Source organism: Manis javanica, chromosome 3, assembly GCF_040802235.1.
Source record: "Manis javanica isolate MJ-LG chromosome 3, MJ_LKY, whole genome shotgun sequence".
In the NCBI taxonomy this organism is placed as follows: domain Eukaryota; kingdom Metazoa; phylum Chordata; class Mammalia; order Pholidota; family Manidae; genus Manis; species Manis javanica.
In genome coordinates, this window is record NC_133158.1 from 66,509,644 (window position 1) to 66,528,059 (window position 18,416).

The window sequence follows — 18,416 nt, forward strand, 5'->3', positions numbered from 1 at the left end:
TCCTCCCCAAAAATCTCTGTTCAGCTGAATCATTATCAGCAAGATATGGATAAGGAAACTGAGTCTCAGAAAAGCCAGATCTCAGGCCCACACCACCCGGTTAAGTGGAAGAACTGGGATTCGGACGCTGGCCAGTCTGTTTCCAAAGCCCACGGCCTTAACCACCTTGCGCACTGCCAGTGTTCTTGGCCATGCCAGGAGGTGCGCAGAGAGCTGGGAGCGCAAACACCCGGCAGGACGCAGCGAGGTGGCCGCCCCGAGTCCGCCCCAGAGGGCGCGCTGCACAACCGCCTCGGGAGCCGTCCTGGGCACCGCCCGCTCCGCTCCGCGCCGCGCCAGGCCCTGCCCGCGCTGGCTGGCGGGGGATCTTCTGCGAGCCATTCCGGAGACCAGAGATGGAGCAGCCTGCTGGGTGGAAATTCAGGGTCCCTGAAAGGCGTCAGGTACCGGGAGGGCCCAGCTTTCTCTCCGTCCTCCCCACCGCGCCTGGGGAGCCCCCAGGTGAGCAGTGAACTTCTCACCCCGCGGAGAGGGCCGAGCTCTTGCTGCATTTGGGCGCCCTCCTATGGCTAATTCCGGAACTGCCTCTACCACTCAGTCACCTCTGGCAAGCTTTCTAGCTGAAAACCCTGGAGGCCAACTTGGGGGCCTCATTTATTCTAAAACTTTGATCATGTTTACAAAGAATTATAAAAAAATGCAATGTAACAGTGCCTGTATGTAACTTTAATACCTACAGGTAAATGCAGTCTCATCTCTCACTTCTTGCCCAAGTAAGCCAGAGTTGTTGACACAGATTTCCCTAATGCAGACTTTCTCAAACTTGTCGAATCATAAAATATATTCACTTGTTAAAAATACACATTTATGGTTCCACTCCAGAAGTTCCTAATTTAAATATCCAGGGGGCATGATCTGAGAATCTGTATTTTAACAGGACCCTCCAGGCAGTTAACAGACCACAAGCCAACTGGGGAGAAACAGTTCTGATCCTTCCACAGTGCTCTCCAAGTACACACCATCCTTCAGTGCCCCCTTTCCAGAGGAAGCCCTCCGCAAGGCCTCAGAGACTTGTGGATGCCCTGGAGACTGAGGGGTCCCTGGGAGAGACAATGCCCTCGGAGGTGGCGAGCGATTCAGCAGCCCTGAAGGAACAGGACGGTAGGCCGTCCATAAACCAGGAAGGGGCTCTCACCGGACACTGACTCTACCAGCACCTGGATCTTGGACTTCCCAGCTTTGTGTACTGTGAAAAATAAATGTTTGTTGCTTCAGTCACCCAATATATGGTATTTTATGATACAGCAGCCTGAACAGACTAAGAGAGCATGAAAACTGGATTTTAAAATAAGCCTTCACTGTATATTACTCGTCTCTATTTTCAAAAGCTCTGCTACTTGGAAGAGTTGTCACTCCAAGGGTTAGAATTTATATTAGGATACAAGCAGGGATCCTTCCTCTTTGGGCACAGTTCCATCATTATCTGAGAAACTGAGGATAAAGTAAAGGCATGCAGACAGCACCAGAGTCTGCTGGGTTGAGAGCATGAACACCAAGCTCAGATACGCACTGATGAAAAAGCTCTCCGGCAGCCCAGTGTTGCTCTACTAGCTTTTTCACTCTTTATCCCCTTCTCTGCTCACCCTCCTCAGAGAGTTTTTCATTTATTTAGCTCAACTTTTCTACAGTTTCACTCAATTACCCTTTTCTCTCTCTCTCCAACAAAATTATTTTTCTCCTGCCACCTGTGTCAACCTGATGACTTCTCTAGTGACCTCTTTCAACGTGGTTCTTGAAAGTTCCCCATCCCTTCTCACTGCGTTTCTCCTCTCTCCCCTTGCTTCCACAGGTACACTGCAGTGGCCATGCCAGTCCATTACCAACACGGCACAGGACAGAGCTCCTGCCGGCGTGTGGCCTGCATGATTACAGCCGTCTGGGTGCTGGCCTTTGCTGTGTCTTGCCCTCTCCTCTTTGGCTTCAACACCACAGGTAACAGTGATGGCCCTGTGACAGCCCCGCTTACAACGTCCATGTGATTCACAGCACACCTGAGTGCTTGTAAGTGGTGCTTAGCCCTGAAATTTCTGACCCCTGGCCATTGTACTTTGTAAGCAAATGAGGGTGCCATAGACTGCAAAACTTTGACCTTTGTTGATTGTAAGTAAAATGTAAAATGAAGCCTCATCAATTATTGGCACAGGGATGAAATTTGCCTCGATTAATGAAAAGTCGGGTTTATCCCTATTTTTAAAGTGTCATTGTATTCATTTGAAGAAATGTGCCAGTTAAAAAAACTAAACTGTATTAATAATTTAGGTGAGGTTTGCTGATGAAAAGATGACAATTCAAAATGGACTTAATAGTGCAAATTAACATCATAAAAGCCCTCAAGTAGGATATACATTTCTAACTTTTTCTCAATAAATATCATTTCTGGCACTGGGGGATTAGTATAGATTCCAAAATTATTGGAGGGTGTATTTCTTATATTTTAACATACAAAAATTCTGTCCATGATGGTTGGTACATGGTATAGGCTCTACTGAATGGACGGATGGATAGACAGATGAATGAACAATGTGTATATCTGAGATGTTTGGGGTTTTAGACATTAGACACCCATCCAAATTTACACATCATATGGATCACTGCCTTTGGTGTCTGGTCCATGTCCACATTTCAGCTTCAGGAATTTCATGTGTTGAATGAACACAATTACCATATGTAGTAAAGTTTGGGTATTAACAATAAACAGTGCTTGTTAAGAGAGAACTGACTGACTAATGTTCTAATATGCATCTAGATTTCTTATCTGGACCATTTGGATTGCTACATTTGATTCCTACTAAGTTCCTACTATATCCTATATAATTTCTGGTATATATGTTTAAGTCACATAACTGTATATTTATGTGTATACAGATATTACATGTAATGCATTACATATAAATATAGGCAAATCCTAACTTATAAATAGCCTTCAATTAGTTATTTTCCTGACAATGATTCAGGAGTCAAAAGACATTTAGGAAGACAGAGGCTCTGGAGTCAGAAAAACGTAGATTCAAATTCCAGTTTTACTACCTACCAGCTGTGTCTCCTTGAACAAGTTAGTTAACTTTTCTAAGTTTCTTATTGATAATACTACAGTGGAGCATAAATTTGTGCAAGTTCACGTATATAGACTAAGTCTATGTATTTAATCAGGAAGTTTTTAGTATTTATTTTTACATATGGCCCCCTGAAAATAAGCCCAGCAACTTTAACTCTAAAATTGTATGCTGTGTTTGAACTCCTTATTATGTATGAGATATTATGTCTGTATCATACGTCTTTAGTTATTACTGTTCAGGGCTGTCATAAAACATGAATATCTTTACACATGATTCAGGGTATTTTTCAAAGCAAATTTCAACTCTATAATTTTCACTTTAATCATTGACTTTAGATTTAACCTTACATATGATACAACTTCACTCTTCCTTCATAGAACTTTTTTACAATTAAGTGAGTATGAAATTGGGATAACCTATGTAGACCGGCCACACACACACCAGTAACTCAAGGTCAGTCTTGTTTCTTCTGCCACATGAAAGGCTAAGTACCAAGTTATCCAACAAATATTTGCTTGGTTAACTCAGGGTTTTCCTAAAATATTACATTATTACTCTTCACCATTAGTTACTTTGTTATTTTCACTGAATGTGTGCACTTCATACACACACACACACACACACACACACACACACACACACTCTCACACATTCCCAAAGCAACATTCCCTAACACAGCTATAAGAGGCTGACTGCAGCACTCAAATATCATTTTTGGTGAGTATTAAATGTGCTCTTTGGGTTAGTCTGATAACTAATCTACCTCCTATATCCTAGTTTCTATGCAAAAATGCATTCTAAATTGGAATTTGTAGTATGGGAACACACGAGCACTGCTAGACCATGGCACTCCTTACCCCCTGCCAGCAACAAATCTCCACCAACATTTGCTGGGCTGCATTGTTCCTCTTGCTCATCCTTGGAGGCTGGTGGGGGTGGTCTTACTCACACACACACACACACACACACACACACACACACACACTGGAAACAGTTAAAACCGCTTCAGACTCTGACAGGAGACAGTTTCCAGTTAATGTCAACATCTAACGTGAAGAAGAATGAGGAGCTAATTGCAGTGTTGTTACCATCAGTGAGATCATTATTGTTCCAGAAAAAAAACTCATAAAAAATGTTTTGGAAAGGATTTTCAAATATAGAGCTGAGAAGGCAAATGCCTGTGACTTAGCATGTACACTCTTGCTTCTCTCTCTTACTTTTAAGTTTACTAATCAGACTATAGTAAGCCCTCCATTTATTCATATATTGTATCAAAGCATCTGGTCCACTGTAATAGCCCAATAGATGTTAGCTAGTTATGTTCTTATAATTACGTACTAGGAAAAGTTTTTGGACCTCAACATTTAACTATGCACCTGCTCCAAGGAAAATCTAAACGGTGGTAGTTCTGCTGGTAGTCACAGAGTAGACCAGTCACCTCGCCCTAGAACACACTTCAGGGACTAGCGAGCAGAGCTCAAGGCAGGGAAGCCCAATGATCATTCTCTTCCTCTGTCTGGCATTCACACTGCAGCTTCATTATCCTGATGAGTGTGGGTCCTTCAGCACCTCTTCCATCTGTAAGGAAGCTTGTAAGGTCATTGGAAAGCCCAATAGAAGTGGCTTCTCTCGCCCATTTTTTCCTACTTCCTTTGTGAAAAGTAGAGGATAAAAGGGCAGAATACTGCCAATAACACCCAATATCGGAAGTGGCTGGGTTTTCACTAAGAAGTGCAGCATGAAAAAGAACTTTCTGGCAAAGCCCTTCTTTGAATGACATTGGCTATCACTTGGGATTGTGAGTTGTCATGGAACATAAGGTAGAGAAAACCTGACCTTCATTTTCTTCCTGCATGGAGTCCTCATTGTCTGAGAGAAAGGCAGTATGCACTTCTGAATGCACACATAAAGCAGTATCTCGGGTCACAGAAGTTCCAGGGCTATGGGGCCTGGCTGGCCATGCACCAGCTCCCAGCAGAGGCCCAGCAGTCTAACAGATATCATGTTACCAACAGCCTCTATAGTGGTGGAACATGGGGTATTGCTGCTAGAGGAAACCCTAAAGATCAATGAATGAGCAGCCCAACCCCTTCATTTCACAGATAAGAAAAATAACCAGTATTTAAATTTATGCTAAATCAGATATAAACAGTGTTATTAAAAAGTTCTAGAATGAATAAGCAATGGCAAGTAACAGGAGAAAAAAAATTCAGGTTAAGAAAATGCCTTCAGCTGTGTTAATGTCCCTTCTAAACAAAGAAATGGAGGACAGTTGTTAAGATTTGAGCAATAGAACATCTCACTTGGCTTTCAGAACACTGGAGCTGGTGGGAGCTTGGTTGAGAAGTACAAAATTAAATGAATAACAGCATCATCCTAAAATCAGATTCATCAGGATCTCCTGTCTTTGGAAATAAGTTACAGACAAACCCTTCAATGAGCTTGAAGTTCATGAATCTCTCAACTCAACCTGTTTCTGGCCTTGCTCTTCACATTACTGTAGGACTAAAGTTCCCAGGCTAGCCCACAGAAGCCTCTTAGACCCATTAGTAGATATATTTAGTGTTTTTTTCACCCAGCACAGTGCCTTGAAAGCAGTAGGTGCTCCATAAACTTTTCTTGTATGGGTAAGTGGATAAGCCCTGATCATCATTCTTTCCTCCATAAATGTTGAGATCAGTTGGAATAAATTCTGAGTCTCAGGATGAAGAGTAAACCCCCTGGTTATCCTCTAGTCAGTGACTGTTTATGTGTGGATGTAAAATGCTCATTTGTCCACTTGCTCATTTATTCATCATTCACGTATTCATTCAACAACTATTGTGCTAAAAGCACAATATTATTTTGGTTAAATAATCAAGACAAGGCACCTCATCTCCTGGGGAAGTCTCAGCTCCTGGGGGGCCCCACTACCCTCACTGACACCTCCTTTGGACTCAACAGAGGGAAGCTTCTGGAATTGCTGGTGGACAGTGCTCCACTCTGCCCTGCCAACAGCCTCAGTGGTTGTACCCTAAGGGTCCTCACTGATCAGGGCACCTGAAACAGTGGTGTGCTCTCTCTTCACACATATGCTTTCAATATTGTTAATGGAAAAATAAATACTTGCTCATGATAAAACATACGTATGTGGGATCCACATACTTATATCTATGCAGGTCTCCCTTCAGAATCTGGTTGCCTCATGCCCCACCCTAGAAGCAAACACTAATATTCCTAAAAGATAGTTCTGAAAACAAGTGTGTATACACACACATACGCACATGTGTGTGTGTGCCCATTTTTACACAAATAGAAGGGTACTGCACTCACTTCTGCTCCTGGATTTTTAAAAGTAGTAGTTAATATGTAAGACTTAGAGGTCAGCCTCCCAGAGCCCAGAGGAGTGCAGAGAAGGGCAGAAGGTTTATGTGGAGGGACATATGGGGAATACCCAGCACCCCAAGAATGATGAGATGAGGAGTGGGGAAGTGGCCCTGCCATTCCCCTGGCCCCCCTCTCACTTGCAAAACATGCTGAGGCACCTCCTTATTCTAGGAGGTGTTTTCATTTCAGTCAGACACTGACAGCAGAGGAAGGGACTTCAGAAGAAGGGCTAATCATGTTGCGCTGCCAACATGACTCCTTGTAGACTCAGAAAGGCCACCAGCTGCCACCCCATCCCACCTGCAACCTCATGTCCCCCACAATACTAGAAAATGAGTAGGTGACCACTACTCAAAGCTTTACCAGCCATTTCCTAAAGGATGCTGAGGCAGGCTTTGGTCACATGACATTAGTCTTACCTGAATTTTCTCCCCTCCCCAAGAGAATCAGAGAATTCGGGAGTAGCTTGTAAAGATTCTGGTAGCAGTGCTGTCATTCAAACGCCTCACTAAGTACCCTCTTTTTTCTTTTTTCACTTTAATTCTTAGCTTCTTACTCCCTTTCCTCCCCTACAAATATTTTTCCTTAGAGGTCTTCCTCTAAATTTCCATTCCAAATGATACCTTGCAAGTTCAAAAAGTTCAGAGAAGGTATATAATAAATAATAATAATAACAATAATTGCTACCATTTATTGTCATTTAGTCTCACCACCACTATGTGAGAATATCTTTATTCCTTTTACAGAAAGTGAAACTGAGGCTTGGCCCAGTGAAGTAACGTGCCCAAGACCACACAGTTAAATGGCAGACCTGGGTCTCCTGGCCTCTGACTTCCTCAGAGGACCAAGAAGCAGACTGAGGGTCCCATATGGCTGCTGCCCTCTCTCTACCAGTCCATACCTGTGGCCACATCTCCTGAGGCCAGGGTTGGGGTTGTTGAGAATTCCCAGCCCCTTATGAAGATTGGCTGTGTGCCAGCTGCTGGTACCGACTGCTGGACGTGCAAGTTTGCCATGTGCCAGTGGTAGGGGGAGAGGGATAGTCAACATCACAGAAAGAACACTGGTTTGGGGGTCACTGTGGCTGGAGCAATGTATCCAGGCTCCACCACTTTCAGACTCTGTGATGTTGGGCCACTTACTGAACCTCCCTGAGCCTTAGTCTGTCCATCTGAGAACAGAGACAGTAATGGCACCTGTGTCACATAATGTTGCCATAATGACAAGATAAAATAATGTGCATTTTATCTTGGCACATCACCTGTGTTCTTCCCTTTCTTCTTCCAAGATGGGGCAACTTTCAGGCCCGATCCTGGGCATTGGAGGAATCTCAACATCTGTGAGCAAAGAAGCAAGCTACAGGGACCTCCTAAGGTGGAGTGGCAGGGGCATTGCAGGACATAAAGCAGGGACAGGGATGTTCCTCAATGCCCACTGTCCACAGTGACCGTGCCCTTAGTGGTCCTCCTCCCATCCCACTGCTGACCAGTACTAGGATTCTCTGAAAAACAGAATTGCCTGCAGTCAGCCACCACCTGACCCCCAACTCAGATTCAACTCAGAGATTTGTCTCTCTCGGCAAAGAAACCTTCCTCCTTTCAGTGCCTCCCACCATCCTTCCATGCCTCTACACCAGCAGGCCCTGCGGGGGCTACGTCCCTCCAGGAGGCCCCTGGCCTGCTGCTGGGACACTCCCCAGGCCCCCTGGGCTGCATTCCTCGGACACTCAGTGCAGTGTATGGGATCATCTGTCCGTCTAGGCCGAGCCCCTTCAGGGACAGACACAGTGTCCCATCCATCTTTGCGGCCCTAGTGTAGAGCAGTGCCTGGCACGTGATCATGGGTAAATTTCATTTGTAAGTGAACTGTGAGGGATACGAAGATGAATTAGGCCTGCTCCCCTCAGGGAGATGACGGCAAGGTGCCGGGACTACAGCCCCACCCTCACGACTCAGTGGTCAGGCCGGGGCTGCAGCGGCAGCAGAGCAGCAGTGGTAAAGGCCTGTGGGACACAGAGCAAGGGAGAGCTGCTTCTGACTCAGGGAACTCGGGGAAGCCCGCACAGATGAAGCGGCTAGATGGGTTGGGGGACCCCTGCTTTGCAAGGGTCTGTGTGGATTAGACAGTGGAGACACCGCGCAGGCTATGGGGCCATATTTTGTGTCCCCCACGGAGGGCTCACACTTGGCAAACTGATTTGCTTTCTCCTTTTCTCTCGCTTTCAGGAGACCCCAGCATCTGCTCCATCTCCAACCCTGATTTTGTCATCTACTCTTCAGTGGTGTCCTTCTACCTGCCCTTTGGAGTGACTGTCCTTGTCTATGCCAGGATCTATGTGGTGCTGAGACAGAGAAGGCGGAAACGGATCCTCACTCGGCAGAACAGCCAGTGCATCAGTGTCAGACCCGGCTTCCCCCAGCAGGTGAGCACCTGCAGGGGTGCAGGGAAGTCAGTACCCACGCTGTGGCCTCCCAGCCTGTGGCCAGCAACGCATACTTTGCCTGTACTGCCACACTGGGGACACACAGCTGACATCCATCTTGTAATCTGCGGTGTTGTCTGTTCTTTAGAGGTAGGAAATCCATCTGAAAAGTGCTCTTGATAGTCTTGCCAGAGTGCACATTACATGGCAGGAGTATAGGCGAGTTCCTGGGCTTATTCAGCTTTCTTCCATTGCCCCCAAATGGCCAGCAGTTCTGATGTCACAGAGAGGATGAAGTTTTAGTGTGGCAGTTATACCATGCACTTCTGGTCAGTTCCCAAGACTGACTTTCCAGCCAGACCACTCATTCCAAGAACCACTGCGGTCCATCAAAACCTCTCTTCCTTACTCCATCTGACCTGGTATCTAGGCCCTAACCAGCGGAGGGGATGGGATGCTGATGATGCATTTTATTGGGTCTCTCTAGGCTCTGAAAAAGAAGGGTGCCTCAGCACTGATCTTCCAATGGCTTGGGCTGTAAATTCTGCTTATCCCAGTGCCTGGCACATGCTTCAATATGTCCTTCAAGCATGAATGGATGAATACCAGTCACTTGCAATCTGCTAGGAAAGGGATAGCAGTAATATTATACAGTCTCAGCCTTCATGGAGTTCTGAATCTAGACAAGCAAATTAAACACACTCTACCCAGAGTTAACAGACAGCCCCAAATGGGATTGGATGTTTGCAAAATGTAACATGAAGGCAATTAAGCACCTAAATATTAAGTGCTATGGAGGTTATGAGAAGAGTGAGGTCAATATGCTCAGGAAAGGGCTTCACAGACAGAGTAAGAACTGAATTTGATCTTGAAGGCAGGTCCAATTTGAATGTCTAGATCAACCTAGGAAGACCTGAAAGAGTCAGACTCTCAAAGTCAAAGTCCCAGGGCTTTGAGAGAACAAGAATATTGTTCCCCATGAAATAGGAGGTCAGGACCTCAGGCTGAGGATATGAACATATTATATTCTAAGCACTGGCATCTATGTGGTTCAACTATGCAGAGCTTAACTCACAAGTTTTTCTCCTTCAACCCACCCTAGTCTTCCTGTCTGAGGCTGCACCCCATGCGGCAGTTTTCAATAAGGGCCAGATTCCCATCAGATGCCACAGGGCCAATGGTAAGTAAGCCATGTTTCTGATTATAGCAATAGAATAAGAGACCTTATCTCAAGATGCTGGCCTGAGTTGATTCCACTTTCACCCCAAAATGGAATCTAGCCCCAATCCCACACTTTGATCTACCGTATATATAAAAGATCTGAGATCCTGCCTGATTTGAGCTTCAGGATAGGAATCATCAATGTTCAGAAAGCATATGCCTATTGGGCTAGATCCCAGTGACTGGAACCAATGACTCCTGGATGTGGTATGAGGGTGCTATCCAGAGCCATGTGCCCAGAGGGAACAGGCCATCAACAAAAGACATGTGGGCAGAACCAATAAAAGCAGAGAAGGGAGGCTAATGTGAGACTTTCAAGTGCCCTATTTGCCACTGAACATGGGGAAATCCAAGACAATTTCATGGTACCCTGATCCTTGTCCTTCCAATTCAAGTCAGCCCTGCATCCCCAAGCAAGCTGAATGCAGAATGTAGCCTTAAGGTGTTAAACATAAGACGAGTATTCCTCTCCCTGAACTCCACAGCCAAGTAAATATTAGGAATAAAACTTCAAAAACTCACAATAATGAAGATCTGAGCCTTTTCCAGTCTCTGTAGAGTTAATTAACCACTTGTACACAAGCCTGGTATAACAGAGACTTTTGCTATAAATTATTTTTTTAATAGATAAGAGGTTTGAAGTTTCCTATAGCAGATCCAAGGTCTGAGAAGACTCCAGGGAGGAAAGGTGGTGACTACTAAGCAGAGTTTGGAGAACCAAGAGGCTGACATTGCCAGAAGTATAGAGAAATGGGTTCTGTCCGGCTATCTGGGAGTGCAGAGCTCTGCCAGCCAGACCCAAAGAAATCCAGTGTTTCCTCAAGTCAGTCGTGCAGGTAGTGATAAGGTTTTACAGAGAGAGCCAAAAAATACAACTCACCAATATATAATCTTGGAAGAATCACTTTCCTTCTATAGGACTGAATTTCCATATCTGTAAAATGCCGACAGAGTGCACCAGATCAGTGTTCTCAAATCTGAGATTTCATAGGCACTAAGGGTTTGTCCCTAGTCCCCTAGTTTCCAAAATAATGCATTGGAGGTTAAATATAATCACTTGTAAAAGATTACCAGATGCCAGCACAATCATAAACATAATCTTGGTTATAAATGTTCATTCAGATAAAATACAAAATGCTTATATTAATTATTAGAAAACCCCATTAAAGTGAAAATCAAAACAATGTTTAAATACACTGTGCTAAAACCCCTACAAATACCTACATGGAATGAAGTTTTAGAAATACTGTATCATCTTAAAGGTACTTGCATTCATTCATTCAACATTGTTTCTGAGTATGTAGAGTGTACCAGCACTGCCTGTCTGGAAAATGGTGATTTCTCAAACTAAGGAGAGATTGATGAGAGTCACTGATACTGATTGACGTACTAGAAATATAGAAAAGGGAATTTACTGTAAGGATATCAAGTACTCCAACTCAGTGAGAAACCTGAAGAACAGCTTCAGAAGACGCTGTTCATGCCTAAGGAAGAATCTGATTAGAAGACCTAGGACATTGGACATTTGACTGCCACCGCTGATAGATTAATTCTTCTGAAGTCTCCCTGCTTTAGAAGCTCCAGTTTGAGGTCTTAGATGCATATCTCCAATTGACCGGGCTTGGTTCATGTGCCAGAGTTCTAGATACCCAGTGGGAAGGTGGGGGAGTGAATGCATGGCTTTTATGGCTTCAGTAATGGGAATTGAGGGGTCCTATCTGCTACTCAAGATTGGTGCCATGTCTGATTCTTCAAACATGGAAAGAAGTTCAGATATTGAGCGCACACAGACATCCCCCAACATTCTAGAAATAACCATGTATCTTCAGTTCTCCACTTTCAGAGTCTACTCATCCCAAACCCATTTCCCCCAAATTCTTCTCTATTTTACAAATAAGACTCAAAGACATTTAATTAATTTGCCCAGGGATACAGCTACTAAGTAGGGAAGCTGAGATGAAAATCTAGGGTTTTCTGTTTTTTATAACTTTTTATTATGGAAAATTTCAACAATAAAAATGTAGAAAAACAAATATAACAAATCCTTCAGTAGCCATAACCCAGCTTCAGCAATTCTCAACTCATGGCCAATCTATTTTCCCAGCCCCCACTGGATTGTTCTGAAGCAAATCCCAAATATCATAGCACTTCAGTCAAAAATATTTCTTCTATGGTTTATAAAATATAAAAATGTTTCATAAAACACTAACTATAATACATTGCACTATACAAATTAATATTTTAATATCACTAAATAACCAATCAATGTTCAAATTTCCCCAGTTGTCTTATAAATTTCCTATAGCTGGTTTATTTGAATCAAAATTCAAATAAGACCCATACTTGGCAATTGTTAAGTAGTGGTGGTATTGCACTTCAGTGGTTGAAGAAACTGAGTCATTTGTCTTACGGAGTTTCCCACATACCAGATTTTTCTATTTACATCTAGTAGTGTCATTTAACATGTTCCTCTATATATCCAAGTAATTCCAAGTCAGAAAGGCCAGGCTATAATCCTGTGCTACCCTCCTCAAGGGATTATTGTGGTTCTCAGATGTTCTGTATCTGGTAGGTGCTGTCTAGTTGTAAAGTCAGAAGCAGATTTCATGTACCTTAACCTTCCATGGTCCTACCACCAGGTATGCCCTCAGTAGGTTTCGCACAAAGCTGGTTTCCTTTTCCTTGTTTGCATTCTCTTTCCTTTCCAGGAACATTCAGAAGATAAACAGTATCCCCAGAAATGTCAGGACCCTCTCTTGTCACACCTGCAGCCCCTCTCCCCTGGCGGGTCACAGATGGAGCTGAAGCGCTACTTCAGTATCTGCCAAGATACTGCATTGGGGCAGCCGGGTTTCCCAGAAGCGGGAGAGTTGAAAAAGGAGGGGAGCACTCGGAACTCACTCAGTCCCACCCTGGCACCTAAACTCAGCTTAGAGGTTCGAAAACTCAGTAATGGCAGGCTGTCAACATCCCTGAAGCTGGGGACCCTGCAGCCTCGGGGAGTGCCACTGCGGGAGAAGAAGGCCACCCAAATGCTGGCCGTTGTGCTCGGTGAGTTTGGGTCAGGTTGAGCTGGGTTGGGTTGACTTAGGTCAGTTAGGTTGAGTTTGGTGGAGCTGCTGGAGAGGACAAAGGTAACCATACTGGAGAAGAATTAGAAACCCAATGACTGTAGTATTTATAAATGCTTACAATACAATTTTAAAAGATTTGTGTATAAATGTTAACTCTGATGGGAATTCAAAAGACCCAGACTGAAATATGAAACCTAGACTATGAAATATGAACCTAGACAAGTCACCTAATTGAGCTGTGTTTATCTGTTGTGTTTGTTATTTGTCATGTGCAATTATAATGGGTAATAAATATGATAATGATTCAATAAAAGTACCTGGCACATATTGGATATTTAATAAATGAATAAATGCTTACTTATTCTAAAATATTAAGTCAAGAAATACAAATGCAGAAAGCTACTGTAATATGGTATGATAACATCTAGATTATTTTAAATACAGAGGAAAAAACCCTGAAAATTAAATCACCAAGATATCAAAAGTGATTGTCTTTGCATGGTGTGTGGTTATTTTTCTTCTTCCTATTTTTCTGTATTTATCAAGTATTCCATGATGTAAAGAAAAAAACTGGTAAGTCACAGGTACCAAATAGAGTTAGTGAAGGCAATTCATCCTTCTCATTGCCACTGACAACCTCACCTTCTCATATCTTAGAGGCAGATGAGAACCCCTAGAAGTAATCTCTTCAACAGCAGTAATGTGCCAGTGCATCTTTAAGGTCTTCTTCCCTATCAGAACCTAGGATCATGTCTTGCATGGCTAGACATTAAATAAACATTTGAATTAAACTGAGAAGTATAAAAGACTAGTAAAGAACTATCTACTTAGTAAAGAACTAAGGATTAAGGATTAAATTAGAAAATTGATTTAGGAACAAAGGCCTGAGATAAATAAAAAATATAAGCATGTAGTTTTCTCATCCACATAAAAAAAGGGGGACTAATCACACCTACTATAAACGGTTGGTGTAAAAATTAAATAGGCATATAAGATTTTCAGCATAGTAGCTGGTATAAGCAACTGTGAGCCATTTTCATGTTGTAATGAAAGGAGTAAGCAAACCTCTTACCTAGTTTCTCTCTTCCTTTGCAACCCAGGGACCTTCATTGTCTGCTGGCTGCCCTTCTTTCTGACCCACGTTCTCAATACCCATTGCCAAGCATGCCACGTATCCCCAGAGCTTTACAGTGCCACAACATGGCTAGGCTATGTGAACAGCGCCCTCAACCCCGTGATTTATACCACCTTCAATGTTGAGTTCCGCAAAGCCTTCCTCAAGATCCTGTCTTGCTGAAGGAAGAGAGGAGAGCACACTGCTTGTGCCCACCTTTAGCTGCCAGGCCACTGGCCACTGGCCAGGGTCTGCTCAGAAAGACTGCTGCGTTCTATGGCATGCGGCAGGAAGAAGATTCCTGAAGCTAGGACATCCCTGAGTAGCAGGTGTAACCAACGGCTTCCTCCAAAACAGAATGTTCTACCTCCCCAGCTAAAATCTGACTTCCTTCTGGCAATCTTTGATTGGTGGGGGCATGGGAGGGGCCCTGAGTGATAAGCAATAATTCAGAAAGCAGCTGATAAAACTTGACTCTACACACACACGTCACCAGAGGCATGATTCATTGCAGAGAATGAAAAAATGGATGTATCTCATAATTCTCAACTTGCCAGGAGTCCTTGACATTTCAGCCAGTAAGCCGTCTTGCGGAACAACCAGCCTGTCTTCCTTCAAACCTCTCATTAACTGTCAGGCTGACCTTGCCCTTTGTGGACCCATTCCCTCTTGGTCATTCCTGTCATCCAGCGCATACTGAAACATAACACAGGCCAGTGCCTCTACCTCTCTGTAGAATCTGACTGGCTGCACTTGTGAGGGAAATTCCTCACCCTGAGGGAGACACTGCCCACACTGGGACCTGGGCTTCATTTCAAACCTCGCTACTCATGTATTTCAGCTCTAGCTAAGCAGGCCCTTGGATTCCATTCCCTTACTCTCAGAGCCTCAAGCCTGAGTAATTCAAGATGGGGTTGTTAGGTGAGTAAAAGGAATGGCATTTCCACCATAGAATCATGGTTGAACTTGTGTTTCAGAACATGGTTTAGATATGCTCTTCATAACTACTCTGGGTAAGTTTTCTTATCCAGGCATCTCCACGTCCTGCTTAACAGAGACCTAGTACTTTCAGGCCCTGAAAGCCTTCAGTATTAAATATCTACAAAGTCCCAGGCTCTAGATGTATGACGATGAATAAGACAGCTCCTGCCTTCAAGGAGCCCAACCTCCTGCTCCCATGTTTGCCCATTTACTAGTCAAAGGGGGAAAGGGACCCACCTAGACTACCAGAGGACCTCAGAGCTGAGGGCACAGGCAGGGTGCCTGTCCAAAGCCATCACACAGACAGTCTCTGGAAAGTCCTAGTGCGGACCCTGACATCACCTCCCCAACAACTGAGATTAAAGTTGTACTAGAAGCAAGGTGTCAGTGTCACTCAAAATTGCATTTAGAAGGTACTTAAGTATTCTCACCATTTACCTTTTCACCTACAGAAGCTATTCTTATTGATTACAGAATCAAGATACAATTTATGGACATTTATGAAGTGTCATCATCCTGAACTTCAGTAAATTAACTGTTAAGAGCTATTAGTACATAGGCATGACAGATGCCCACTGCAGTGCTGTTAAAACTTCAATGTGCACAGGAACTTTACAAGGAATCCAAGGCTTCCCTTTGCTCCATCTTTATTCCTCTAACCCCTAATGTATAAGAAGGAAATATATACCCTCAGTGAATTGATTACCTGTTACTCCTGAATGCTGTTAACGCCAGTATTTTTTAATGTTTTTGTCTATGACAGTGTTTATATTGTAACTCGCTGGGAAAATTCTGTCTGCCCACTAGTTCTTGTACCTCAAGCCATCTAGCTTAATAGGTTTATGGAGCAAGAAGAACTGGGGACTGAGACAATTAGATATCTGGAGAAGTAAAAGGACATGATTCCTAGGTTTGTCCATGAAAAATAAGCAGCAAACAAGTGGGACAGTGGGGTAAACATCATAGAATTCTATGTTAAATCAGAGTTCTAAATATAAAAACAGAGAGCATTAACATTAGTATATTTGAGAGAAAGAATGATAGCAAGTATTTTGTATCCTTCCTTTACATTAGTCATTAGACCTTTATAATAACCTTAGGAAATAAATTTGTAGATTTAGAAACTACAGCCGAGTCGGCCCCAGCTCACAGAGAGCTTGCAGTGCTGGGACACAAGCTGATGCAATTAACAACCACGGCACACTGCCTCCCACCAGAGAGGTAAAGGGGTAGAAAGAAAAATAAGGCAAGAAAAAGATGGATTGAAGATATCTGAGAGAGCCTCAGCCTAACTCACATGCTTCCACCCTTAGATCTTCCTGAGAACCCAGCCCAAGGCATTATTCTCACTCTTGCCATATTCATTTCTGAAATAGTCACATGGGATATCTATAATCTATTTTTATAGAATCATGAGATAGATTTCAGAGAGTATTTGGTTCTACTTTCTCATTTATGTAAAAGGAAACTGGGGTCCAGAACTGTCATCCCAGTTGGTTCATGACAGATAAGCACTCAGATCTGCTGAATCCTAGGTCAGTGCTGTCTCTGCTTTACCACACTCCCCAAGAGCCCCATAAAAACTACAAACTCCATGCAGATACAAGGAGAAAGTCATTTGTCACCTCCACCATTAAACTGCGAGGCACCTTTTCCCTAGACACCCTTATCCTTAATCTGAGCCAATAACTCCTTCCCAGAGCTTTCTTCAAATGCAGGAAGAGCCTCCTGGGGGGATCGCAAACACATCTCCCAGACACTCACTTAAGCCTCTTCACCCTGGGATTCTTCATTCCATCTTTTCTACCTCTACAGTTCCCACCATCAACCAGAACACATAATTGCAGAGCTGGCTAACTTTCAGAGCCAGCATGGCTAAAAGTTCCAGGAGAGATGTTGGTCTGAATGAGGCAGAGCAGAGTTCTTGCGGCAACCTGTCCTGGAGCCCAGAGAAGCCTCAGAACTGCTCACACTATTTGAATGAAATGCAAACAGTATGGTGGAAACCCAAAGAGATTACAAACATTTAATTCTGGGCCATAAGTAAATATTTCCTTCTTCCAGGACACCATCATCCAAAACTCCCTTTATTAAGTCAATTATTTATTCAATAAATATTGATTGATCATCTTCTATGTGCCAGGCATGGTGCTTAGTGCTGGGAAACATCACCAAGAAAGACATGGTTCCTGCCCCCAGAAGCTTGTAGTCCAGTGGGAAGGTAGAATTTATATGTACCATGATTACCTGCTTTTTGTCTGTAGGAAAGGGAATTCATAGCATTTGGAAATCTATTTTCAGTCTTAAGAGGGTTTCCCTGGCAAGTATGGTAGTAGAATGGGTGTTCCAGGTAAAGTAAATCTCTGAAGAACTAAAAAATAAAAACAAGTAAGGAGCATGCTCAGATAAAACTCCATCTGGCTATAGAGAAGAGACCCTAGGGAATAGGACAAGAAAAAAGGGGGCCTCACATTTGGAGAACACCTCACCTCTGCTCAGGCGGCAGCTGAGCTGGTGCTGGCTAAAGACCTCTAGGTCTTTCCCCGACTTTCCTCTGTGTGGCAACACACACACATCACAGAACATCCATCGCTGACCTACTTAACTACTTCCCTTTGAGCTATGGTGAATTTCAACAAATGCCGGATTCAATTTGAATTCTTTGCTCTTTTCTCTACAAGAAGGGGAATGGCTGGTTGAATGGATGTAGAGTCAGAGATGGTTAAAATGAAGGCAGTTCAGAGAGTTGGGTCATAACTCCAGGGAAATCAGGCAAAGAGAATTGTTTTCCTGAATGCAGAGAGACAGAAAGGTTAAGGGATTCGCTCAGAATTGGTTGTTTCCTGGAGGTCCTGATGCCCAGGTCTGTGCTCCAAACATTTGGTATCTGCTGACATCAGAAAACTGAAAGAGCTTAATTTGAATCAACACACAGAGAGCAGAGAGGGGATGACAGGCAATTAACTTGATTCCTCCTTTCTACCTAATTCTCTCCTCATCAGTTTATAAAGAGAATGAGTTTCCATGACTACCTCCTGACACAGAGATTCAGTTGAGGGTGATGCCAATGTCAGCTCAGCTCTGTAGCACACACTCCTGGAGGCAGAACCTGGAAGTCCATG

General features: G+C 43.6%; 1 protein-coding gene across 2 annotated transcripts in view; it reads left to right on the top strand.

Annotated features, from left to right (window-relative positions):
* DRD3 (dopamine receptor D3) overlaps positions 1-17,374 on the top strand; it is a 43,426-nt gene extending 26,052 nt beyond the window's left edge. The window contains exons 4-8 of one of the 2 annotated variants that reach the window (XM_073231644.1): positions 1,850-1,992; positions 8,708-8,904; positions 10,007-10,084; positions 12,834-13,176; positions 14,300-17,374. In XM_073231644.1, the coding sequence (XP_073087745.1) occupies positions 1,850-1,992; positions 8,708-8,904; positions 10,007-10,084; positions 12,834-13,176; positions 14,300-14,496 (958 nt within the window). In that variant the 3' untranslated portion in view covers positions 14,497-17,374. The remainder of the gene's footprint in view (positions 1-1,849; positions 1,993-8,707; positions 8,905-10,006; positions 10,085-12,833; positions 13,177-14,299) is intronic. The other variant, XM_073231646.1, reaches the window with a different exon arrangement.
* The last annotated feature ends 1,042 nt before the right edge of the window (positions 17,375-18,416 follow it).